Source organism: Lampetra planeri, chromosome 41 (genome assembly GCF_965212315.1).
Source record: "Lampetra planeri chromosome 41, kcLamPlan1.2.h2, whole genome shotgun sequence".
Classification (NCBI taxonomy): Eukaryota; Metazoa; Chordata; class Hyperoartia; order Petromyzontiformes; family Petromyzontidae; genus Lampetra; species Lampetra planeri.
This window is the reverse complement of record NC_136147.1, coordinates 1,265,011-1,291,758: the sequence shown is the minus strand read 5'-3', so window position 1 is coordinate 1,291,758 and position 26,748 is coordinate 1,265,011. Positions and strand designations below refer to the sequence as shown.

Sequence of the window (26,748 nt, the reverse complement as noted above, 5' to 3'; positions counted from 1 at the left end):
GAGGCCCTCATCCAGCAGCAGATTGTAACATGTGTCACTCCAGCCCCACCATCCCCTCGTGGTACCCCACTGACCTTAATAGGTGCTCGCTGACAGCCCTTTTTCAAAGCAGCCTGTCCAGATTAGTCAGGGCGATCTCTGCCATTGCGCACAAAGAATTAGTAGTTGCTAATTGTTTCACTAATAAAGGACCTGCAACCTGAGCTGACATCTTTTTCTTCCTTTGATTAAAACTAGAATTATGTGAAGTTACTGCTGAAGAATGCAACTGCAATTAAATCTCTAAAACCCTTGACTAAGAATACACTGAAAAATGTAGTCCTGATTAAAATTACTTTTTAATGAGAGAGAAACGAACCACCATATTTTGGTTGTTGCTTGGGCCTACTGTTGATGTGAAAGCCTACCCAGCATTCAGTGGTGTGCGCCATTAAAGGACCCATTGCTAAACTCTTTATTCAGACTTAAAAGGCTTTACTCATCTGGCAACCCAGTAAATATGCAACGTTTAGCCAACGTTAGTACGTGGTGGGAATAAACGTTGGTTAAATGTTGGCCCAATATAAGGATGACCAGCCCAAAACACACTGGCCGGACCCATGATAGAATTGCCAATCCGGCTCACCAAGGAAATACAAATACATTATACAAAACATCATAAACTTGGGGATACTGCCATGGTACAATGTTTAGCACTCTGGAGTTTTAATTCAGAGGTGTCTCAGAAGAAAAATATTTATTCATAGCCAACAACAGAATAAAATGTAATCTTTGCTCAGATAGACCAAAATATATTTGCTGTACCACTTACCACCTGCAGACTGGCCTGTATATATATACACAGACAAAGATCCCCTGTAGAGCCTTAATGGTCTTTTGGGGCAAGTGCTGTTAGTGAGCACCTATGAAGGCTGGAAAGGCACACGAGGGGGTGGGTAGCCAGCACCACCCCCGGCCGCCTTTGTCTCCCCAGTGGCGATGTTTACAGACCACACCAGGTACTAATTTGAGGCTGAGTCGACCTAGGGGAGGCCTAGGACTGGTTCAGATATTCATCATGTTGGTCGTGAGCGGGAAAAAAACTCCACTACCACTCATCCTCCTGTATATATATGTAGACGATGGTTCTATATCTGTGTGATTCACCAACCCCTTGCACTAAATTATCAGTAAAGCGAGCGGCTCGCAATGAGAAGGCTGCAAATTTAAATCCTGGTTGGGGGGCAGGGGTGGTTGACTCAGCCCATCATCATCATCCCTCCAAGGGTCGACAAAACAAGCACCACTCTATGGGGGAAGTTAACAGCGGTTGTCCTACAGATGGACTCACTACTTGCCAAAGCACCTTGTTATTTCCCACCACTTGGTTCACGGCTGTGAACAGGAGAATAATCCCCAATACCTCCTTCAATGATCTCCTGAGCTGAAAATCACTTCTTCTTCTTTTCGTCGAGACAAACGCTTGGGCAAACAAGGGGGAGCAATCTTCATTCGTCTTCAAAGCAAAGTGAACTTGGGAAGGACATGACACTACAAAGGACAAAAGCCTCGGACGATGTGATGAATTGTCAGCTTAGCGAGGGTTCTTGCTGCTAATGTCAGGCAGGAGGGGGGGTAGCCAACAGGAGGAACCGGTCGAACGGGGACGATTCCCCCATCGGATCCAAAGCCTCTAACTATAAATGACACGTCATAACAATAACGAGTATCACACATCGCCGTGGAGAGCACACGTCACGTGTGTATTCTTTAATGTCGTTACTCCACGGTTGCGCGATAGCTCTGCATCGATCGAGGGCCCGCGTCTGATGGTGAAAGGTTTTCCCTGCCTTTAAACGTCCGGCGGTTTAGCGGCAGTTGGCTTAAGCAAAGCTCACTGCCGATGAGAGTCTGAATGTCGAAACCTGTCCGGAGCTTGGTTGCGTGAAAACCAATGCTGCTTAAAATATGTATATATTATTTATCTATATTTATTTTATCAGTTAAGGCCGACTGAGCTATGTAGCTCCTATTTCAGAAGCGACCTGGCGATCACGAATGATAGATATCTCGACCAAGTGGCTTACCACGTGGAAATTTAAAGCGGCCAAATACTCCAAACGCATATGTCTAAAGCGCTCCTAAGAGAGGAGGCCATGCTGTGGCTGGCTGATGGGATGCGTGCAAACAAAAATATATATTATTATTTTTACGCGGACAGACAAATATGGGACGGAGACACAGTGTCTGTTTATTTGTGCTGCAACTCGACATAATGTCATGAGAACGAGGCATTAGCGTGCTGAAAGACGGCTGCGGTCCGCCAGCGGAATCGGGGCGACACAAGCACAGATTGTGGTTTCGGGGCCCGGTCCAGCGCTGCTCTTCGTCGCTATGGGTGGCAGCTCGACCGCCGACGTCAGCGTGCCATGCGCGCGTTTGAACCGGGAGCCAAGAGCACAGACAGAAGGGCCCATCCCATTATTTTTAAGCGCCGCGTCGGCTTTGCGAAAAGATTAACCTTTAAACTGGGAGCGATTTTGCGCGAAACGCTCTCGACGGCGATGGAACTTTAAAGCAAAAGCGGATGAAATTGCAGCCGTCTGACATTGCCAATTCCAGAGTGGCAAAGTCGGGCTTGAAGATAAAAATGCGCGCGTGCCCTCAAAGGCAGGACATGCACAAGTGTTTATATATCTACGTTGTGTACGCGTTGCATGACCGTGAGAGAATAGCCGTCGCATGGCGAACACTTCAGCCAGCGGTAGATAGACAATAGCCGATGATGTTGAATAAATAGTCCAAGTGATTTCCTGCTGAATTGGGCATTGAGGCATTGCTCATGTTTCGTTTACAGCACTCACTGAGCCAATGGTGGAGATTCCACATTCCTATGGCGGGCCTGAGTCTGTCCTTAAGTCATCTACTGTTGACTTCCCTACAAAGAAAGTGGTGCTCACTCATTCTAAATGAACGCGTGCAATGTAAGTGATATTTTCTGTTACGTCCAAAAGTAAATGTTTACATTCAAAAGCGAGTTTACAAAATCATTCCTAAAAGCAGACATGTCTGCGGTCAGATTCATTGCGCGGCTCTGTGATATGTGTTTGTTTGGGTTGTACCGCGCGAACACTCATTCAGAGAAGCTACACAACACAAAAACCTATGCAACCATGTTCCCCGGATTGTGACGCACTTTGTTTGTTTCGCTGCGTCGTAGAGTAACAGTTGGAGGCGCGTTGTGATCCGGTAGCTGCGTGTGCGTTCGTGTGCTGGGACCAGATGAGTAGGAACTCGATTGACACCTTTGCTTTGTGAGAAAATGCTTTGTTTCCTCTTACCCGGGTGTGTGTTCGGATGTGCATCTTGAGCCCGTCGTTTTTGCTGAACGCCTTGTCGCAGTATTGGCACTGGTACGGACGCTCACCTGGGAAGAGGGCAGATGGGAGCGTCCGTCGGTACAACGACAATATCATCGCACAGATTACAACGGCGCCCCTAGGTCCCTGTGAGGTGCAACGTAAACAGTCATAAAGGACAAAACCGTGGCGGGCGGCAGTTCGAAAATGAGACTGATGGTAAAAAAAAAAGCAATTTCCTCTTTTCCCCCCCACAACAAAGCCACTTTGAGACCGGGAAGCAAAAGGCGACGTCTGAGTGTGTGTCTGTGTGTCTGTGTGTGTTTTATGTTTTATATCTACGATATATTTCTTTGTAGATGAGAACTAAACACTCAAAAAACTTCTTCTTTTTTTACTTTTGACGAGCATGAAAGAGAGAGTTTACCACGGCTGGCCTCCCTCAAGAAAAAATTACTTTCTAAAATGTAATCAAGGACTTTTGTAACTAAGTAAAGAAAATAAACTCACCTCACTGACTGTTATTGTATAAGTGCTGTTAGCAAGCACCGCTTGCATCTAGGTTGGTGCAACACACAAAGGGGTTGTAGGACAACACCATGCCTGAGATGCATTTGTATCCCCCGACTGCAAAGCACCGACCCATCCGTGCTCATTTTTGGCCGAGTTAACGTAAGGGAGGAGGGCGGTGCCAGGTCAGGTTCAATTGTCAAGTGCCATTTGGAGTGCGGCCCAGAATCAAACTCTGGTGGCTGGGATCAGCACATGCGATGAGCACGCCACATACGTAGGGGAAAAACGTTCAACATACATACCAGATTACAATCTATATAATTACAATACCCCCCTCCCCCTCTTTGCCTCGAATCACTGCACCAGATTGAATTAAATGATGACGTCACCCTGCTTCCGCTGCTGCTCTATTTAAGACTGGAAGCAACAGGAGAGCTTCACCATTCTTGCCCGATGAAGCTGATTGTATTTATCAGTGAAACGTCGTACTCAAATTTTTAAATGCTGTTGATTCTCTCTTCAGCACACCGGTGGACTAAAGAAGTTAATTATTTTGTCCTTTGAAAAACGTGACGCATTTTTTACTGTTTGGCAGTGTCGGGTGGTGGAGGGTTACGACACATTTATAAATAACGCGATCTGACCCAAAAGCCTATATTATGAATAATATTGGTCGCGAAAGCCTACGTGTTAAAATATACCAGACTAAGTCTTCAGCATGGATGGAGGAATCAATGAGTGAAGTTCACGGGGAAATAGTAACCACGGTAACAGCAATTGAAGAGTGATAAGGAGTCAACTGGCCACTGATGACCACGTGACTCGAGTGAATTGTGCCCCTAATTACTTGACCACCTCTCCCCACTCATGAATGCACATATTCACATTCACATGCAAAAAGCATATATCGCTGCGAAAGTTATCGTTACATTTTCACGTCTGCTTTGTCCATCCACTGTTGCACGAAGGCATGCCCCCACAGGCAGTCACGGGGGGTTGTTTGACCAAACTTCACAATGCTGTAGAAGGGCAGGACCGGGGCCCGGTAACAGATCTCTTTCGCCGCTGACGAAACTCAACGGCCGGGAATCGAACCCCGCTCGCCCGGGTTTCACGGCGCAAGTGCGCTCTAACCACCGCCGGTCACAGCTACGCATCAAATCCGTGTCGACCAAAAATCTGCGTGCTGCACAGTATCTATCACTTCATTATTTATTATTATTATTTTAAGAAGTAATACTGTAATTGCTTTCTAAACATAGATCCCCACGTCAATGGCGGGGTACAATTTTTTTTCTGTCCCCGGAGGTAATCGGAAGCAGACATTAGTTTGCTGGTGGTTGGGGGGAGGTGAGCAGGCGAGGGGTGCAGATGAGGAGCGGTGGTGCAGCGGTTAGCGCGCCGCGCTACGAACCCCGCAATCCGGGTTCGATTCCCGCTCACGGCACAACACCGGTGACGATTATCTGAATCGGTACTGGGCCTCCCCTCGGTCGACTCAGCCTCAAATGAGTACCTGGTAGTGCGGTGCGCAAAACATCGCCACGTGGTGCTGGCCGCCCACCCTTCACTAATGAATGCACGTACTTACATTCACACGCAACAGAAATATATCGCGAGCAGAACTTGTCTCAACAGTGTATTAAGGCTACACGGGGGAACTTTGTCTTTAAGGGGGGAGGAGAAGGAGGCGGCTAGCAGACGGAGGGGTGCACATGGGGTGGGTGCGGTGTGGCTGGAAGTGACTCAAAGTTCCCGTTTGATCCCACGCGCGCCTTGCGCCGTGAGGGCTCGTGCGCTCACAAAGCCTCTGTGACTGTCCGGGCTGATTTTTTTGTCGCGCCACGGAGCCCAACGTGGACGTCTCTGTGCCTGTGCGTCACCGCTGCCTCGTGCCTCGTCGTCGTCGTCATCATCACGGGCTGTAAACTCCGCGCCAGCGATTACCTAAACGGGCGCACGTCGTCGGCGTGCCCCTGCCGCCAGTCCTTATACGACGTTGTTGTTATTGTTGCTGCCTTTTCAGCAGCAGCAACAACAACAACAAATGAGTGCAGGGAAAAACGGAACCAGAGCACGCGACATCGAACGGCCGAGTAAATGCACGTCGCAATCGCTGCCCCGAGGTGCGATTCAGGACACGTGCTCACCAAGCATACAAGACGTCTCCTTTCCATTGCTGTCTCTCCGCATAGAAAACTAAAAGATGACACATCCCACCGGCCATGCAGCCTTCCGGGAGTGCATTTTCTTCAGCAGCATTCCCTCAATGCAAGCGAACTCTGGACCGGTCTCAGCATTCAGTTCTTTTTTTTATATTTGTCATTTTTAAAGTGACCCGGGCTACTCCTGTATATGAGAAGTACCCTGGGTCTCTTCACCTGGTTCAATGACAATTAAACTTAAACTCATCAGCAGGATTTAGGCCTGTCTAAAGCAATGCTGGTGAATTGCCAGGTGTTCAGAGGCAAGGAACCTCCCTCTCTGCCAGACATTGGTCCTAGGTTCGATGCAAAATTATTTTATACACAATACGTATATTCTCTACAACGACACAAACGATGAAGTCGTGAAACAGAGGGAAGAGAAATGCAAGATAATGGATATTGGGAAAGTGCCCTTGGTAAGTATGAATGCGTGCAGTGTTGTGTGGAAGCATAAAGACAAAGATTCCCTGCAGAGCCTCAATAGACTTTTGGGGCAAGTGCAGTTAGCGAGCACGTATGAAGGCCGGCACATGAGAGGGTGGGTGGCGAGTGGCGATGTTTACGCACTGCACCAGGCACTCATTTGTAGCTGAGTCGACCTAGGGGAGGCCCAGGACCGGTTCAAATAATGGTGTTGTTGGCCATGAGTCGAAATCAAACTCTGGTCGCCAGGTTCGTAACCCAGCACGCTAACCGTTACACCACCACTTCGTAGAAAAACACACGCACACACCACCACGGCGCCACAACGGTGACGAATGATTACCTCAACCTTCAACGTGCGTTTGTTTTTCCGAGAAACCGCAATGTTCACTAAAAATGATGTAATATCTCGGGCTGTGAAATTAAAGGGCATATTGCAAGTTAAGCAAACACTCAGGACGACCCTACGAATAGAGTTAGGCAACACACACGCCCGAAGGGCAACGCACGAGCTTATGCGAAAGGATAGAATTTTGTTTAATCAAGTTACCTGTTCGTCAGAAAAGTTGACATCGACAAAGGAAGCGGTTAAAATCGAAAAGCGTTGGACTAGAAGCGTGGAGACGCAAGCACACTTGGGATTAAGCTGAGAGACAGAGAGGGGCACGCGAGAACCAGCGAACACGCGCAAGAAGAATCAAGGAGGATGGTGGGGCATCGGGCAGGACACGTCCATTTCAGGGACGATGGGGGGGGGGGGGGCGGTTGAGATGCATGGTGGAGTGGAGGCCAAAGGAGAGGAACTCGCACCAAGGATTACGTCAACCGATGGTGACGGCTTGGGGAGTCCTTCATCCAGCAGTGGATTAATCATGGCTCATGATGATACCATGATGCAGGCAGACAGGCCAACAGGCCAGGCATTAGATACATTCTGGCATATAGGTGCGTACATTAGGATGGTATTTGAACGACGAGACGTTCAATTTTTACTACAAAAGGTAAAGGTGTAGCCCTGAAACCGCTTGCTCATGCCACCGCTGGTGGAAGTGCCTCCACGAGAAAGCTCTACGAGAGGTCCCTCGAGAGAGAGCGTTTTTGGCCTACTCTTCCACACTGCTCAGAAGTCTTGTAAGAGGTAGGAGAACCCACACTTTACCTTGCCGCACGCGACCTACCGAGCGACATTGGTGCATCCGTTTACGCCGCTGGCTGGACAAGCATTTGAGCAAACCTGACCCAAAATTTCAACTGCCGCGCCGGGCGATCAAATCGACCCGGCGACTTCTGCTTTATTACAAGCCGAGTGTGGTCAGCCCTTGACACCACGGCAGCTCCCCGTGTAAGCTGCTGCTATCAGGCTCGACGCATTCCCGCTGGCCTTGTTGGATATTTGCTGGGTCCTCAATTTGTGGGCCCTCAGTTGTGGAAATGGTTTCAGTGTTCGTGTCGCACCCCTCATCAGTACCCCCCCCCACCACCCCACCCAGGCAGCAAACTCTACGAGCTCCGACTTCACGAAACAATTTCAGGTCTCAGATTCACACAGAAAATAGGTAAATAGATGACGGTGGATTTAGAAAATTAAAACGCTCTTTCTCCAATGCGTGACTGGTGCTTCAAACACCGAACTTCGCACTGGCCCAAATATTAATTTGAAAGGAGTGGGCGGGTGAGTGAGTGAGTGTGTTAGTGGGTGACTGGCTGAGTAGGTGAGCGGGTGAGTGGATGAGTTGGTGATTGGATCGGTGGGTGGGTGGGTGGGTGAGTGACTGGGTGGGCAAGTATGCAAGTATGTATGGTGAACTTCTTTCGCACCGTATGTAGAGAGGTAACCGAGTGGGTGGGTAAATGGGTGAGTGCGTGGGTGTATCTGTACATTCACCAACTGAGTTTCTCAATTACTTAGAACTGCATCTCTCTCATGTTAGCGACAACTGCACTGGTGGGAGGGAATGAGTGGGAGGAAGACGTAGAGAATCATCTACAGCCGCACATGCGGGCATCAAAGATGTAAACATCTGGGCAGGGCAGGGAAATGCTGCACGATATATCAAGGGGGCAATTTTTCCATTGCATTTATATTCATTTCCACCCCAGTGTCCGGAGCAGGGGATGTGTATTCTCGGTGGGTGGGTGAGTGAGTGATTGGCTGAGTGGTTAGGTGAGTGAGTGGGTGATTGGCTGAGTGGGTGGGTGGGTGAGTGGGTGGGTGAGTATGGTGAACTTCTTTCACACCGTACATAGACAACCATGCAAATCAAAGGTTATCGTGGTTGCTAGGTGGTGGTGCAGTGGTTAGCGCACTGCACGATGAACCTGCACCATTGCCATTGTTTTGCATGTCAAAATAAATATATGAAAATAATGGGGGTTGGGGGGAGGCGTTTGCACGGTGCCGCAATGGTTAGGCGCACTATGAACCCTGTGACCCAAGTTTGATTCCCGACCGCGTCTAACATCGGTGGCGAGCGATAACTGGACTGGTCAGTGGGCATCCTTTCCTCCTTCACCAACCTGCACTGACAAGTGTGATCAAAGTATGTGCAAACCACCCCTGGTATCCTGTCATGGCATTCTCCTCAATCAGAAAGCTACCATGGCAACGTTGCTATCACAGATACTTGTGATCGTGAGATAAAATGATTGTAGAAAATCAACGTTCGTGTTTGACACCCTGTGTGGTCCCGAAGAGACATTTTTGGGCCCATGGCTCGTAAACGGCTCCTATACGGCAATGCCTGCGTTGAGCTCCCTTTACAACATTTGGATTCGAACTTTGAAAACCTTGCGTTCTAGCTCAACGGCAACCCCACTCTCCGCTAGTTTAATTAGCCACTTAGCAAGGATACGTAGCCACAGGAACAATTAATACGGGTATCAAGCTACGCTCAGAACACAAGCGTGGCACTGCTAAGCTGGGGTGAATGCGAGCCTCTGTGCGTGCACGTGTGTGTGTAGGGTGTTTGTTGAAGAGGTTGTCACAGTAAGGAAATTACGTTTGCTGCTACGGCATTTCATTTTGCTCACGCCGCACCAAGCGAGAGGTCCTGCCCGGGTCAAACTGATTTCCTGGTTCGATGCTTCCTGCTCCGCGAATAGGAAACGGCCATCAGGTAAAGTGGAAGGCCACCCACCTGTTGTGTGAGCGCGAGGCCATGGAACAGGTGTCCATTAGCGCCACTCGCTCCCGCGGGTCGCCGAGTGAGCGTGTGTGCATGCGCGCGTGTCAGCGCACGTGTCCGCTCGCGCTCAACGCCGGTGACGATTTATCTTAACCGGTCATTGGCCTCCCCTAGATCGACTCCGCCTCAAATGAGTACCTGGGGTGTGGTGTGTAAACAACACCACTGGGGAGACAAAGGCGGCCGGGAGTAGTGTTGGCCACCCACTGCCTCGTGTGCCATGCCGGCCTTCATAGGTGCTCGCTAACAGCACTTGCCGCAACAGTTTGCTCAGGCTACATGGGGGAACTTTGTCTTTGTTTGCGTCTGCAATCCCTGTCTTGGGGGAGCGGTAGTGTAGTGGTTAGCGTAACCGAGATATGAACCCGGCGTCCCAAGTTCGAATCCCGCTCATGGATCTGAATCGGTCCTGGGCCTCCCCTGGGTCGACTCAGCCTTTAAATGAGTACCTGGCACGGGGTGTAAACATCGGTGCTGGGGAGACAAAGGTGGGCGTGGTGCCACCTTCACTGTCCTTCCGGCTCGTTCACAGCACTTGCCTGTAAACAGTTACGTGGGGCTCTTTCTCGATGCTTGCCCCGTCGCGAGTTCCTTCTCACGGCTAGATATGTTCACTTTAAGCTCTTTGTTAATCCACTGCCGACTGAGGTTGTCCCTGTGCCGTGTAGTGCCGTGAGTTGCCTACCCGCACTTCACCAGTTCCATACCCAGAAGGTTGAAACTGGTCCAGAGTTTGCTTTCTCAACAACAACGAAATGATTTGGGATCATATTGGTCTGGGAAGTCAATAGGCTGACGGAAAAAAACACAATTGTTTTTATATGTGGATACACAAAACGAAATTCTGCTTGTGTAAAGGTTCCCCTTTGCTTTATGCGGGTTCGGATTTGTGCGATTTCGCACATACGTGGCCAGCCTATTTCTACCCAAAACTCGCTTCATGCGGTTTGAATTCACCCCATATGCGGTCGGGACATGTCACAACATTGTTTGTGCGTCCTGTGTGCGCCCTACTCGGTAGGCAGCAATCTCGTGCCGTTTAATTTTCTGCCCCATTTTTTTTCTCTTGGAAAGCATCTACCGCATAAAGCGAGGGAAACCCCGCAGTCGCTTTCGCCGGTGTTGGGCGGGTGAATCGGGGGAGGCCCAGGAGCGGGACAGATATCGCTCGCCACTGACGCTAGACGTGGCCGAGAAATCGAAGTTAGGTCAAAGGGTTCGTAGCGCAAGCACGGGAAACCACTGCGCCATGCACGGCACCATCGCCGCGCCTCTTCTGCTGGCGAGACTGAAACATGCGGGAGATTTGCGTCGACGGCGGTGCGCAAGCAGACGTAACAGAAGCTCGACACGCTCGTCAATAACATCGCCCCTAAAGGAAGAGTATAAAATGGGCTGCGCACCGTACAATGGCGCTTCTTCATGCATCACTCTGCTATGAGGAGGAGCCATTGCCCCATGGAGGAAGGGGCATTGCCTAAAAAGGTCGCCTTTTTTTTAGGGCCACAGAGTTATTGACGAATGTCTCGAGGTCTTGTTGAACGTGCGGCGTTTTCTGAAATACAACAAGAACCCCTCACAATAATGACAAGTTCCTCTGCGCTTGATCGATGGGATCGCTTGTTTACGATAACCTCTGTCATGGATTCTGGGAGAATCCCAACTTAGAGAATTTGAAACGATGCAATCCCAAAAATGTTGACTCTCGGCCGGAGACAGAAAGCACTTTTCACGATTGTCCTCTGTGTACGATTGTGCAGAGAAAAGGCCGTTGAGCTCGAGTTATGGGGAGACACGGGTGAGCTAGGATTGGACGGGGGTTACGAGGGTAAATGCTGTGAGCAGAGGATCAGTGTTGAGGCATTGAGAGGGGAAGACGTGGCTCGTGGTTAGGAAAGAGGTGAGGAGAGAAAGAATTCAGAAGTTCAGACGGGGGAGTGGGGGGGCAATGGCTGTGAGTGACGTTGAGAGGGAGTGATCGAGTGGTGAATGCTGCGTGAGAAGAGGCAATGCATTTGGGTAGTCGAGTAGCCATAGGTCGGCATGTAAGCATAATAGTAATAATAAACATGACAACTCACGGTCCCTTTATCAATCCATTACATTCATGCATAGACTGTGTTTATTACCACCAGGCATGTTCAATCCACTGTTGGTCGATGGCCTTCCCAAAATGCCCTTTGCCATCGCACCATGGTACCGTGACGCCACGCTCAATCTACCTCCCGCACACGAGATGATCACATCGCTGCATCTCATCGCTCCATCTCCGCTACGACCGTCATCCCGGGCGTGTTCCATGCATTTGCTGCTATATATATAGACAAAGATCCCCCGTATAGCTTCAACAGACTTTTGGGGCAAGTGGTTTAAACGAGCACCATCGCGTGGTCCTTATCTTAACGCTCAGAGGGAGCTCCGGAGAGCCACTCTAGGAGGGCATTAGGCCCGAAGACGCATGCCTGGGGCACTGAGAGGCAGAAAGAGAAACACGGGCGTTCGAGAATACGCGCTGGTTCGTGACGTCATTGAAACTGGTGCTAGAAGGGAGTGAAGCCTGGGCAGGGTGTGCCGCTTGAGGGACGGCAGGCGGGGACGAGAATGACGAAGGAGCCGCTAGCCAAGGAATGGAGGCACGTCTGTGAGCACGCTCGTCATGAAGCGGGAGCGCTGAAATCAGATAACGTGCAGGTGCCCGGCTGGATTGGCACGTCGGAGGATTGTGAGGGATGGCGGCGGTGGCAGTGGCTTGGGGAGGGCCTTCAATCCAGCAGTGTATAGTCCAGGCCAACGATGGCACGGACGACGTCCCCTAAGGCGACGGACGCCATCGTTGGAGCCGCGCTTTGAAAACAAGTCCACGTTATCGTCTGCCACAAGGGGCGGTGGTGCTGTTGCTGCTGTAGTTGCGTCTTCGTAGAGTGGCATGGGTGGGTGGGTGGGCGGGCGGGTGTTGGAGTGACCGCCGTGGGTGAGGATAAACGCGAGTGCTGTGTTCTAACCTTTACAAGCGAAAAGCTGCCAGAAAGCAGCTGCGTGTGTTGGCCATTTCTTTTCTTCCGCCCGTCTTAATTCCTTTATTTCTCTCTTTTCTTTTTACCCCCCCGCCCCCGCTTTTAAACATTTTAACGAGCGCTCACCAGAAACACGACGCACGAAAAACGACCGGCGCGGTTTCTTGAATAATCAAAGAAGGGGGGGGGGGGGTGAACGGCAATAAAAAAAAGAGAGAATAAGAAATGAACGCCCGCGTTGGACTCTTTCCAGATTGCACCACTGCGCCGAGGCCCTGGCCGGGACGCAGGGACACAGAAACACGAGACAAAAGAGCGAGTTCAACAATGGCACTGATACACAATGGCCGCGAGCTTTTATTTTTCTCGCCAGAGTTGCTCGCGCACGAATGGCATTAACTTGGCCGCGTCGAATAGTTCTGGGATTTTTTTCCTCCCCTTTCTGTGTTTGTCGCAAATTACCATCCGACAAGCTTCCGGTTTGCGATTATTTCGGGAGGTCCTGACATAATCGTTGGCGAGCAATCTCGACCCGTTTCAAATGCCAAATGTATTTCGCTTGAGTTCTGAAAAGTGTATTTTTTTTACATAACGGAGTTTGCCCTCTTGTTCTTTGTTTCACTTTCACAATGGAAGATGAATTATGAAGCATTATCAAAAAAAACGCACTGCAAAAAACATGTGTGTGCCGGCAATTTTGTGCTGAAGCTGACAGAATACATAGCCTGTGAAATTCCATCGGCTATGATTTCCAGTACTCTACTTACTCCCCTTTAAAACGCGGTGGAGTTAATCAAATCAAACCGTGACCTTTAAAGTCACCGTTACCTCTGCGCTGATTGTGAACGAGAGTGGGGAAAGAAAAAAAAGACTAATTTTGACACTAAATCCGTGCCGCGGTCACGCCAACATTCGCCAACATCCCCCAGCAACCCGCTCCCCCCCCCCCCCCCCCACTTCACCACACCTGTCGACTTTATGGTCAATTTCACGTTATGGGAGAGAGTACAACAACAACGGCAAAACATACTCCGTGGATGACGTTACACGCATGAAATGCGGAGCTCTAATGAGCGTGTCAAACCGTCACGGCATTTACATTCTGAGGTCTGCACACACAATGCAGTGGGTTGTTTGAGTTGTCAACTTTTCCTTCAAATGCGTACTTTAAAAAAAAAGTGTGCTCACACACGGTTGACATGCTTCTATTAGCGGCGTTGAGTGAACGTTGGGGTGAACGTATCAATCGGTGTGGAGTTTCCAATTTTTTGTTGTTTAATCGTTCCGACTCGCGCACGTACCAGAAACGTGGACATTCTTCGACGAAGAAAATGGGACACAAGCTGAAAAGTGCTCAAAGAAGCAAGCGGAAGATGAGCGCTTGAAATTACGCTGAGATAAGATGAGAGAACGTATGCGAGTGAGTGACATCACATTTGGCCGTCAAGAAGAGTAAGTGGGCAGGACACGTTGCTAGATCCATGAGTGGATGTTGAACTTTTTCGCACCGTACGTAGCCAACCGTGCTCATTGGAGGTGCGGGGGAAGGACAACAAACTAAACACACAAATAGCAGTTCTAAGGAAATTCGTTTTCAATCTAGATGATTGAAAAGTGTATAGCTCCAATGGCTTGCTAATATCGGAGGAAGAGCGTTCCAGACGGCCGCAGAAGCGCATCTGAAAGCGCACAATGTGGTGACCACCGTCTTTGTTAGATACTGCAAGGATGATCGGAGTTCGCGTGACGGTTTATGCTTCTTGACGAGATCCGCAAAGTGTTGTGGTTCATTTGTGGCAAGCACTTTGTGTGTAATGAGTGCGACCTTATAACGTTTTCATTCGGAAACCGGAAGCCAATGCAGCTCGGCGAAGGGATGATGGCCACTGCATGAAACTAACGGCGGAATAGCGGAATGGCGTTCTAAGAGGAGGGAGCGCACCGGAGAAAACGTCCACAGCGGAGACGGAGCAGTGAAAGCAGCTCGTGCGTAGGAGCGAGTTGAAATGTTTAGTTCTGCGGGCAAGCACTGAGCAGGTTATTATTACACGGCAGGGTTGCGACAGTAGCTGGCGACTTGGTGAGTCTTTCACCCAGCATTGGATAGATCATTGCTGATTACGATGGCGGCGGCGATGATAGTGATAGGCTACACGATGGCTCGCGTTTGAAAAATGGCAATTACACTTATCCTAATATTTGGTTCTTTCGGTAAAGTCACGTAGATAGAAAAATTATAATAATAAAGTGAATAAAAATAATAATAAAAATAATAAAAAATAATTTTTTTTTAAATAAAAACAAAACCCACGACGTTTCGATCACAACACAAGCGGTCGTCATCAGAAAAAAAATCCACTCATCCTTTAGCATCCACCACTTTCTGCGGGAATTCACCGTAGAAATTACCAGGCGAATTTTGGGGGGGCGGGGGGAGGGGGGCGGGCAAAAACGAAGCACCAAATCCAATCTCGCCGACCCCATTGGCAAGCGCACGCTCTCCCCTGTTTGGCTGGCCACGCACGTGTCCACTCACTCAAAAGGGTTAAAAATGTACTCGAAGCAGATATTTCTTCTACAATGCAGAGGAGAATTAAAAACACACATCGTGTTGGCTTGCTACCTCCCACCGATGTGCATGTGTTTTTTTTTCATTTCTTGTGAAAGGTCGGCTTTGTGAAAACCAAGAGGGGTTCTCTCCCCCCCCCCGCCCCTTCTTGTTAAAGAGAAAGAAAACATCGGGTTTAAAAATATATAAATATTGAAATCAATGTGTGATTGCAGGAGCATAAAAAAATGCAATGTTTACATACGTACCAACTCCACGTACTTAAATACCCAGCACATTTACGCAGCGCACATGGGCATCACTGTCTGTGCACCATCGTACACGCGTGTGTGTATATAAAAACAAAAACTGAACACATTTGCCAATAACACTCTGGTCTAAAAATAAAAATATATAATAGCTGACGTTTTGGGCAATGGTCCTTCTTCATGGCACGTAAATGGTCGAGAGGCTGAAGGGTGGTGGCGCAGTTGTCGCGTACTGCGCTAGCAACATCGACAACCTCGGTTCAATTCCCGGCCACGGCTAACATCATTGGCGGGTGATCTCTGAACTGGGCCTGGACTTTCTACCCATTACAAAGCTGCATTGACCTGCGTGGTGAAGTATGGTCAAACTACCGCCGTGACCAGCATGGCGCCAGCAGCCCTTCATCCAGCAGTGGATTGATTGTTAGTTAAGATAATAATTTTGACATCACAAATTTGCACTCTAAGCAAAAATTCCATTCTCACCTCACTTTAATTACACTGATGATAATTACGACCATTTCTATTGACCAGTAACACGGCAAACCAACGCAAAGGCAGTCGGATAAGTTGATTTATGGACGAAAAAAATCTCAAAACATTGGTCAAAAACGCTTGCTTTGAATTTAACAAGAATACAAATCGAGGCCCGGTTCAGCAATCACTTGCCACCGGTGTGAGCCCATGTGCCTGGAAATGAAACCAAGGTCACTGTTGCGAGCGCAGGGCGCCAACAACTGCACCACATCTCTCTGGCAACTCTCTGTGCGCGCGCCACGACAGAAGCGTCGTTTGGCCGAAACGTCACCTTTTAAAATATATTTCCCCACGAAGTCTGCAGCGCTGTGGATGAATGTGCCGGGTTTCTTTGGTGTCGTTCGTGTGCTTGCGCGCCGCAGCCAATGCAGCAGCGGCATCGCCAAATATTTCGCTTAATTGGCGGGCAAGAGCAGTTTTCATCTTGTTATTGTTATATATATATATAAAGTTACTTTTATTACGAATAGCATTTTGAATTTAGCAACAAAAAGAAATGCCCTTCTCCTGTAGTGGGTTTATGGTGAGTTTTGGCACCATGAGGAAGGCTCCCTTTGCTTCAGTATTATTACATGGTTCAATATTCTACTTTGTAATGAGCCAAAACAAAGGAGGCAAACAAAGGCCGCACACTTCCCCCGCGCGTTTTCATCAACGCAAAGCAGCGCACGGAGCAATGCCTACAATAAATATAAAAGCACAACGTTAAAACCCTGACCCTGACTCTGACACCGACACCGTAAAAACAACAGCTTGATGCACGCGCAGAGTGCAACTGCGTACAACAGCGGCGCTGCACGTGGTGCGTGCGTTTGTGTGCGACCTTCCAGCGTGCTCGCGCACGGACAAAGACAAAGATCCACCCGTACAGCCTCAACAGACTGTTGGGGCAAGTGCAGTTGGCCAGCAGCACCTATGGAGGCCTGTAAGACACACGAGGGGATGGGTGGCCAACACCACGCCCGGCCGCCTTTGTCTCCCTAGTGGCGATGTTTAACACGCCGCACCAGTTACTCATTTGAGGCCGAGTCGACCTAGCGGCGGCCCGGAACCGGTTCAGATAATCGTCACCGGCGTTGGCCGTGAGCGGCATTCGAACTCTGGTGACCGGGTTCGTGGTGTAGTGCGCTAACCGCTACACCACCGCTCGCGTGCGAACGCTCTCTCACACGCACGCAGACACACGTGCGCATACCAACGCAGGAGTTGTTTTAACATTTAAATCCAAGCACGCTATGCTCTCACCAGGGTGCCTGTCTCTATCCCTCTCTGCTTTCTCCTCTTCGTCGGGAATTTGTCGTTAACGAAGTGAATTTGGGATGAAACTTAAAAAAAAATTCTCCGACAAATACGAGCAGAGAACCCCGTTGATCTGCAATGGAAAATAAAACATGAGCTATAATTTTCATGCTCTTCTCAAAATCCTGTACTCAGAGCGCTAAGATGAATCTGTTTTTTATGTAATAATAGAATGCCAAGATAATACGCATCGTGAAGTTTTTTTTATATTCTGTAGGATTTGAAGAATGTCCTGGCGAAGGAATTACATTCACAGGAGAACAAAATGAAAAGTTAAAGTGATGTTAAACAAACCGTGTCAGTTTTCTGAATTCGTTTTTTCCACCTCTTCCGTGTCGCTATCCATCAAACGTCTTAAAAACTCCTTCCGCCGACTCAATTCAACTCAACGTTCATCTGTCCCGTGTTGGGGTGAAGAGGAGCCCAGCCAGCAGCCAGCCAGGAAACTCGAGGCGTAGATAATTTTGAATAAGCAGTGCGATATGACAGAATGTCAGACTGCTGCTCTGCTCTGTCATGAGGTTGTATCTGTGAAGGATGCCAGCCACCCACCGTGTGCGTCATCCACAAACGGGGTAGAGGAGCAGCCCCGCAATGTCTTGCTCACGCTGTCGACGGTGGAAGGGCCTCCACTAGAGGGCCCCTCGAGAGGAGATTATTGGCCTACTCTTCCACATTGGCCAAAGGTCTTGGAAGAGGTGGGAGTAGCCACATTGTATCCCACGGCACGCGACTAACTGTGGTGCAGTGGGCGGAGGTGGTGGGGGGGGTGTGAAGACACTTCCTCATTGTTTCAACATCGCGACCAGGCCAAAACACAGGTTTCAGGTAGATTTGGAAACAATTCCTCTTCTTGTCCATTAGGACATTGCCGGCAGGGGAGGTCTTCCCGTTGACCTATTCTACTCCAAGTATCCATGAATTATTCAGCTAACAGGTAGGAGCTAAAGTTCATGCATGATGGCCCATGTTGACTTAAACAAATTACCTGGTGATGCTGTTAATTAACAACAAACTCGACACTTTCATCAATGCCACTGCCTTAAAAAAAACATATATGTATAATAGGGTAATTGCCTGAAACGTCGCCCATTTTATATGTTTCTTTTAAAGCTCCACAACGTGGTTGGTGGTGTTGAGTTTTTTCATCTTCATTTATCAGGACCCCACACAACATGGGTCAAGGGAAGGAGTGTCATGGCTAAAGGGGATTCTACCATAAAAACTCATATCACATCCACTCTGATTCAGACCATGAAGATTATTCTAACCAGACGTAGTTCTGGAATAAGTTTCAGCTTTCAATTAAATTTAGTTTAACCAGGTGAAAATGTACGTGTGTGTTGAACTTCTTTTTCGCAACCGTACGTAGCCAACCGTGCTAATCGGAGGTGCGGGGAAATTAAAAAGTCTCATTAGCAAGAATGAGCTGGGTCAAACCAACCACAGGCACAGACAAAGAATCAAGGCTACCAAGGCAGGGTCAAGTACAGGAAAATGCAATATCAGGGACACGTGGCCAGGGTGGACGATGACGGGGTGGTGACCGTGTAGAGGTCACTGGAATATGCGAGGGCAAGATGAAGATCGGCAATCTGAGAGGTCGTCGAACGTCAAACGCTGGGCGGAGTGGAAGCTGTCTGAAGCTGGAAGACGCGGCGATGGACAGGGGGAGAAGTGTAGATTCAATGCAATGAGATATCAGTTCTGTTTTTGTCGTTGCCTATGGCAATATGTTCAGGAGCTAGGTCTGCCAACCACGAGATGTCTTCAGGAGAGAGGTCATGGCGTTATTCAATTCTTCCTTTGAAGGAGGAAACGTCAATCGCTAGACGAGATGTAAGCTACCTCAGTTGGAAGCTGCAGCCAGAGTAGTAGTAGTGGAGAGATGAAAAACAATATTTATTTTACCAGAAGCGACCTGGCCACAAATGATAGCTCAACGAAGCGGCTTATCACGTGGACATTAATTTCAGCCAATTACTCCAGAGGACCGGGAGAAAAATTCACGCGACCACGGGAAGAACATGCAAACTCCGAATATACAGCAGCAGGCGCAATTGTCAGGATTGAACCCACGACCTCCTGCATACCAAGCGAGGTATTTAACATCTCGCCACCAATGGCAATGAGATACCGGTGCAGGAAACGATCACGATTCATCATCGCAAAAAAAGCTAGAGGACTGAGAAAATAGGAAAACGGATTCAGGGGATTCTCATCTATCAAAACGTTCATTATTCCACAAAATCTATTAAAAAAAAAAACACGAGTTATTAACCGACCTTTACAATGAACAGTCACGTACGCATGTAAAAAATGCAGTCCAATTGCAGGAGCCACATGGGAGCAATCACCCGCTATCGGGAAACGAGCCTCAACTCCGCACGTGGCAGGGACACATGCGACTTGGGAGCAAACGCAACATATTTGCAGTCAGAAAAGGACGAAAATGTACGTTGGACAAAGGGAAGTTGGACGAAGAACCATGCTTGAAATACTCCAACTATGTGGTGGCCAAACATGCCGGTGTAGGATCACAGAGCTTGGGCAATTGTTGGCGCCGGTTCTGGCTGCCTTCCCACAAGAACTGTATCTTTCACTCTGAAAAAAAATAAACTGTGCACGTTACAAATATTCAAATTATTACCAGGCAAAAATTGGAAAGCTACACTGAACAGAGCAAGTTGAATATGAATCGTTGTTTTTTTTTCAAACCTGTAGACATCGTTGCCTCTGGGGTGCGTTCACACTCCCTGGCAGAAAAATTGGGATACCGCTGATTTGATTGGGGTCAATTATTCCTGTCTAATCTCATTAGATTCCATTACGAAAAGGCAGAAAGGAACGCGTGCCTTAGCGGGGAATTCTTTTGCGAGTAATTGACTTAATTGCCCTTCCAAATTCGGCGGTGCTGGTGATTAAGATTAAATTGTAATTGTGAAGGTCCCGTGACGCCTTTGGTCCACAGCATCCGATACGCTTAAATCTCATTTGGCCGCATTCTTTCAGAAATTAACTGCAATTGTGACATTGAAAATATTGTGCCTTTTTTACCATTTGGTTCTGACAGAGGCTATGTAGAGTACAGTCTTCTGGGACTGTGTACGACATTCCTGAAGGTCATTGCCTCCTCAATGGATACATTTTCCCCGATCTAAGTCAGTTTTTAGCGAGAATTTTTTTTTTCAAAATGCCCCCTGTCAGCATATTCATGTGGTCATGCAAATTGCAGTGAAATGACATTCAGCGCTGGAAAGTAAAAAAGTCAGCGTTTCAATTGAAACATTTTGGGAATAAAGATTAGTTATGAATCTTTACATCTATACACGTACTCAATGTAGCAAACCTACAACAACATCGACAGCTGCAGCAACCAAGGTCAATCGACTGCCGAATGAAAGCCTACCAGGCCGTTTGCAACCTCCGATGATCCCGCGATGCAACAATTCAGCCAACTGTTGATAGCTCAACGAAGTGGCTTATCACGTGGAAATTTAAAGCAGCCAAATATTCCAAACGCATCTTTCTAAAGTGCTCCTAGAGGCCGTGCTGTGGCTGGATAATGGGATGCTCGTGTTTATAAATGCCGAGGGAAACTCTGGAGGACACGGAGGAAAATCCAAGCAACAACGGGGAGAACAAGCAAATTGCAAATACACAGGCATCAGGGTCGAGATTGAACCCACGACCTCCTGCATACCAGGCAAGGTAGTAAACATATCGCCATTAACTTATTTCATCGCTCCATCTCCATGGCGGCGAACGTCTCGGACGCGTTGCGTTCCGTGGCTCCCACTCCATCGTTGTTCTTGACCGTCGGACCCAAGCCCCGCTCACTCCTCCTCAGTCCATGCAATGTCTGATCGCCGTTTCTTTCCAGATCTGCGTGTTTCCCTTTCAGTCTCTCCATGTAATTCCAAGCAATGTAACCCTCCCCAAAAAACATCCCTTCCAAAACCATTGCTCTTACTACACAGGGGAAAAAATAACGAGCGCAGTCAGCTCCGTTTATCCGCACGGCTTGGCATGCGATTGACGGCGCGCACTTGAGCAAAATATTCTGTCATCCATCCCTCGCGCTGGCAAACATTATGCGATGCCTGTGCTTAATGAGCACAGGCCCAAAGGGCCAACACGCCAAGTTACCAGACACAAACAGCACTCCTGTTGGAGGTATTGGTGGTGTACGGGATAGGCGACTAATAAGACGTTCCTGGAATTGAGCAACGTTACGTCAGGACTTGGGGAAATAGGCGATCGGAGGGAATTCCAAGATAGAGCAGTGCGAGGAAAGGAGTAGAAAGAGAAGCGTTGTGACCTGCAGTGTGGTGCAGTGAGTGGGTGAGTGAGTGGGTGGGTGAGTGAGTTGGTGGGTGAGTGAGAGTGAGTGTGTTGTGACCTGCAGTGTGGTGAAGTGAGTGGGTGAGTGAGTGGGTGGGTGAGTGAGTTTGTAGGTGAGTGAGAGTGAGTGCGTTGTTGTGACCTGCAGTGTGGTGAGTGAGTGAGTGGGTGAATGAGTTAGTTGGTGGGTGGGTGAGTGAGTGAGTGAGTGGGTGAGTGAGTTAGTGGGTGGGTGAGTGACTGAGAGTGTGTTGTTGTGACCTTGCAGTACGGTGGTTGAACACAGTGTGGATGCGGCGAAACATTCAGTCCGGTAGGCTGAGCCCACAACATCGGTGGGCGGAATCAGCGAGCGATGTGCAAGGGAACAGTAATAACCGTCATGGTAGTTGTGATCGCAGAGTGACAAGGAGGGTGACTGACTGGCGGTGAGCGAGCGAGCGCAGGACCGCTGATCAAAAAAGGATCGTTGGCACGCTTCGCTTTTGAGACAGAGCACGGACGACGACGTCGACGAACGTGCGTCATCGCACAAGTACGAACCGCGCAGAGAAGCCACGCCGCCCTCCCGACCTCCCCCCCCATCCTCCACTGCGCCGCAAACCTCGAGAGAGAGAGAGAGGAGGGGAGAGGGGGGGACGGCCGCCGTGGTGGAGCGCAAAAACGACCTTTGCGGCGCAGGCCGGAGAAGCGCCGCGTGGGCAGAGGCGGCGACGCGCAGCTGCAGGGAGTGAGCTCATCGCCATTGATCCGGAGACACGGAATCATTGCTGCTGAACCGAGCAAAATACGGGTAAACATGTTTACATAGAAGAGCCATTCCCCACCCACCCACTCCGCCCCCCTCTGGAAGCTGTGTTCGAGTAGCGGAGCGGTTAGCGTGGTGGTTAGCTCACTACGCTGACTTTGAAGCTGTGCACGCGAGTTCTGATACACGTTCGGAGTGCGGTATTCGTCAGTACCCACGTGGCCATTGTCAATGATAAGTGTCGCAGTGCGTCGTGCGGTTCTTGGTCGGAGTGGCGGTGGCGTCGTGGTCAGTGCGCTGCGCTTTGAACTGAACGGCTTCGTTCTGCTCACAAGCCCCCGTTGTACGTACGTGTGTATGTTAAACTCCTCTCGCGCCATATGTAGCCATCCGTGCTAATCGGAGGTTGACATCAGCGGCGAGTGATATCCGTAGCGAGAAAACGCGTCTGATCTCTTACCTATCACAACACAGTAAGTGCCGTTTGTTGCTGGCCGTTTGGCGTTTTGGGGCGTTAGCAACCGTGAGCAAGATAAAAAAAAACGAAAACGTCACGGAGTAAACAATGACGGTTAATTAAATTTAAAAAGACGTACATATATATATACAGTATATAGAACTTGCAACGATGCTCGAGGTGCTATCGTTGCAACGCCGAGAAGAGGTCAAGGGGTCGAACGGTCAGACGTGCGACCTTCCCCCCGCCCCCCTCCACCCTTCCCCGCGTGCTGCTGCCCGCGTCGCCATGCGAGCGTGCTTCAGATTCCTGCCGTGGTCACAGGTGCAGGACTCGGATGGTGCAGCTGTCACCAATCAGCGCTAACGAAGCTCGCCGCATGCAACGCAGGGGAAGGAGGGGGGGGCATTTCCTTTTCCCTCCTCCCCACAACGTTTTCTTCCCCCACCTCCTACCCCCCCCCCCCGACACCCACTTTGTTGGGGTTTTGGAGTGAAGCGAACCCACAACCGTCCCCCGAGGGAGCGAGGGGGGACCCCCAAACCAAACACGCGCGCCCCCAGGGCTCCCCCAGCAAGTGCCTCTGGGCTTTGTTAGCACCGCGACTGTTGCCAGACAAAATAAATGCGGCACCCGGATAGAAATAAAAACAACGGTAAATCTTGACTTAAAGCTTTCGTGACTGCAGGAATTCATACCCTCTCTTTGGGTCGTTCGGTAAAGTCACGTAGATGGAAAAATAATACGAAAAAAATCACGACGTTTCGATCGCAACACGAGCAATCGTCTTCAGGTGAAAAAGTACAGCAGGCGGACTGCTGAGGCAGGAAGAAATATAGCGATAGCTACTGCAGCCAGAAGTTATATAGGTTTGAGATGGGTACAACGGTAATTCATTTAAAATAAAAAGTCGAAAAATGCTACAAGGTGTCAAGAAAGCATGAATAATAATAGTTTAAAAGTCTAAATTGTTTCCTGGTGAAAAGAGCATTTTTACCACCCTGAGCCAGGGGTAAACATTTCACACTGCTATGAGGGTGGATGAGTCTCTCTCCGTGACACACAATGCGGACTCCCCCACGAAGTGGTAGTCATTTTAGGGACCCTCGGAGGGATGATTTGCAGAGTAGTCAACTGCCCCAGCAGGATTTGAACTCTGAACCTTGCAATTTGCGAGCCGCCCTCGCTCAACGGCTCAGCCACCTGACTAGTTGCAAGCTGGTGACCATGGCAACGATAGTAGGCCGTGTAAGCAGAGGGCGTTAGCGAGGGCCCTTCCTTACCAGTGTGGCTGCGGATGTGCACACGCAAAGTCCCGTTGCTCGCAAACTTCTGCCCGCAGTACGGACAAATCTTCTCCTTCTCTCCCGTGTGCGTCTGGGGGAAGGAAAAAAAACCCATCAGGAATGGTGTAACGTTCTGAGCGTAATAAAATTAAACATTGTTCTCGTTTAGGGCCCTAAGACAGCCGTGCTCACGCAAACTTCGGTCATCATCATCATCGCAGCGGCGGCTTTTGGCTTACCATCGAACAAAGATGGTCACCGCGTGAATTCATATGCGCTTCTGTGGCCGTCTGGAACACTCTTCCTTCTAATATTAGGAAGCGAATGGAGTTGTACGCTTTAAAATCTAGATTGACAACGAATTTATTTTGAACTGTTTTTGTGATAAGTTTATTTCTTTGACTACGTACGGTGCGAAAGAAGTTCAACATACATAATTAAAACAATCGGCTTCCTTTTAAGAACTCAACTATTTTTATTTTACCTTATAAAGCTAGATAGCTCTTTTTCAGAAACGACCTGGCCACAAATGATGGCAAAAAAAGTGGCTCATCACGTGGACATTTATAGCAGCCAAATGCTCTACAAACGATCAAGGCCAGTCTCTCCCTCCACAGGACACCCACTGCTGGGCTAAGTTGAGTTGACCCAGTAGTCACGTGCAGACGTTGAGGGTCTTTTGAATTTTTGCTGAAATTAAATGAACATTTGGTATTTCGTGCTGTATTTGTGGAGCGGACTAGTGGAACAGAGTGGATTTATTTTCCATGACAAAAAAGCCTCACATTGCTTAAGCACCAATGCTGAGCAGTCGCAGGGGATTGTTAAACTAGGGATTAAAGCTTTAGTTCAATCACCCATAGATTATTAACGAAAATGACTGATAATTAGTTCAATTCCTACAAGATTAGCATTACATGCACTATCAGGCTAATAACTCGTGATTCGTTCAATTTCCTTGTGTTTCACGATTAAGTAGCAGCTTGCTATGAAACAAAAAAAATAATTGTCTCTATTGCCACACCGCAGGTGTAGTCCAACACTTTGGCCATTGGAGAATAGTTCCAGCCATGCAAAGTTAATAGGAAAATGGCCGAGCTACAAAGGGATCTAACCGCCATTGACTTGGCGTCGATCCATTCGTGAATCTAAATCCTTTACACTTCACCAACTGTTCTCCAGCTCGCTCTTTAGCTCACTTTACCATCAATAATTTCTCTCGACTCGTATGTCACCGTTCATTGAATTAATGTGCAGTACATTCATCGTCATGCCATGCTCAACCCGCTGCTGGATGAAGGCCGCCGCCATCTCTCACAATCCTGCGATGGAACAATCCAACTAGCACCTGCACGCAAGCATATTTCATTGCTCCATCTCCTTCGGATTACATTCCACTCCCTGGCCGCCAATTGAATTATTTTCGACCAATCCGTAAAAGTCTTAAAAGTGTTGTTTTTGTCACTTTTGATCCACCGGCTGACTTTAAGCTCATTAACATTTTACAATGAGCTCACCAATTGTCCATCAACGCACACCGTTACCAAGCGTAGAAAATCGGTTCCACACTGACCCCGGCGCTGCAGACAGACCCCCGCGCAGTTTCTCACTTTGACAACTTTTTGCGAGTGAATCAAAGGCAAGGTTCATTGAGCGAGTTTCAATGACGAGAATGAACGACGCGCCATTTACATTCAAGTGATGCCAGCTGGCCAAAGCGGTGGAGCCGCGAGGATATTGGGCATGCATGAAAGGAACTTAGGGGCGGTGATTGATATATGTATAGTAATCAAAACCCAGTCTCCACCAATCCACAGCTCATTCTCTTCTCTCTCTTATCTATGCATCTTGCTCGTCCCTTCATTGCTGCACTGTGTATCCTACACCCATTCCAATTGCTGAGTGCGAGCGTCTGTGCCAATCGGTATATTGTTTCTTCCGCCAACTTTATTTCTGCGCGTCCATATCAGTCAACTGCCGAAGATGTCTGTCCAATTTAGGAATGCGGTGCAGCACAGTTTGACTCTGTGCAAGCGATTGCCCAGATAATGTTTTGTCTGTCTCTGGATTGAGTGTGTTTGTGTGTCAGCACAAGAACGCTGGCTGGATTCCAGGTGGACACCAACACACTTGATGATGTGCGTTTCCATGGGACAGTCATCATCATCAGCAGCAGCATTTATTATTTATCCCGCATCTCCCAAGCGGTGAAACTCAAGGGGCCAACTCGGCTTGGCTCGTGTTGGGCTGAGTTCGTCCGACTTGGCCAGAGTTCTCCCAGGATTCGAGTTGAAGGGCAAATGAAGTTGGATAAAAATAAAAGTGGCGTTTCCATGATTTGTCGAGCTATTCGCGTTTCCATGTTAGTTGGTCCCAATGTTGAAAAATTACACACAAATTGCAAAAAAAATGTTTTACTCCATTGGGAATTAGACGCACGGCCATCGCCCCCCTACTGTGTAAGCTTGGCAGGACCCTCCTGAAAGAGAGTCTTGAGACTCAGTGAGGCTTTTCTGGACAAACAAGTGTAGTAATAATAATAATAAAGGTCTCTCCGAGTTAGACCTTCCCAGAAATACT

At 48.7% G+C, this 26,748-nt stretch overlaps 1 protein-coding gene across 1 annotated transcript in view; it reads right to left on the bottom strand.

The window, feature by feature from the left end:
- PRDM5 (PR/SET domain 5) overlaps nucleotides 1-26,748 on the bottom strand; it is a 119,019-nt gene that overhangs the window by 9,017 nt on the left and 83,254 nt on the right. Inside the window, exons 13-14 of the mRNA XM_078613282.1 lie at nucleotides 24,166-24,259; nucleotides 3,321-3,406 (exon numbers count right to left, since the gene is read on the bottom strand). Of these exons, the coding sequence (XP_078469408.1) occupies nucleotides 3,321-3,406; nucleotides 24,166-24,259 (180 nt within the window). The remainder of the gene's footprint in view (nucleotides 1-3,320; nucleotides 3,407-24,165; nucleotides 24,260-26,748) is intronic.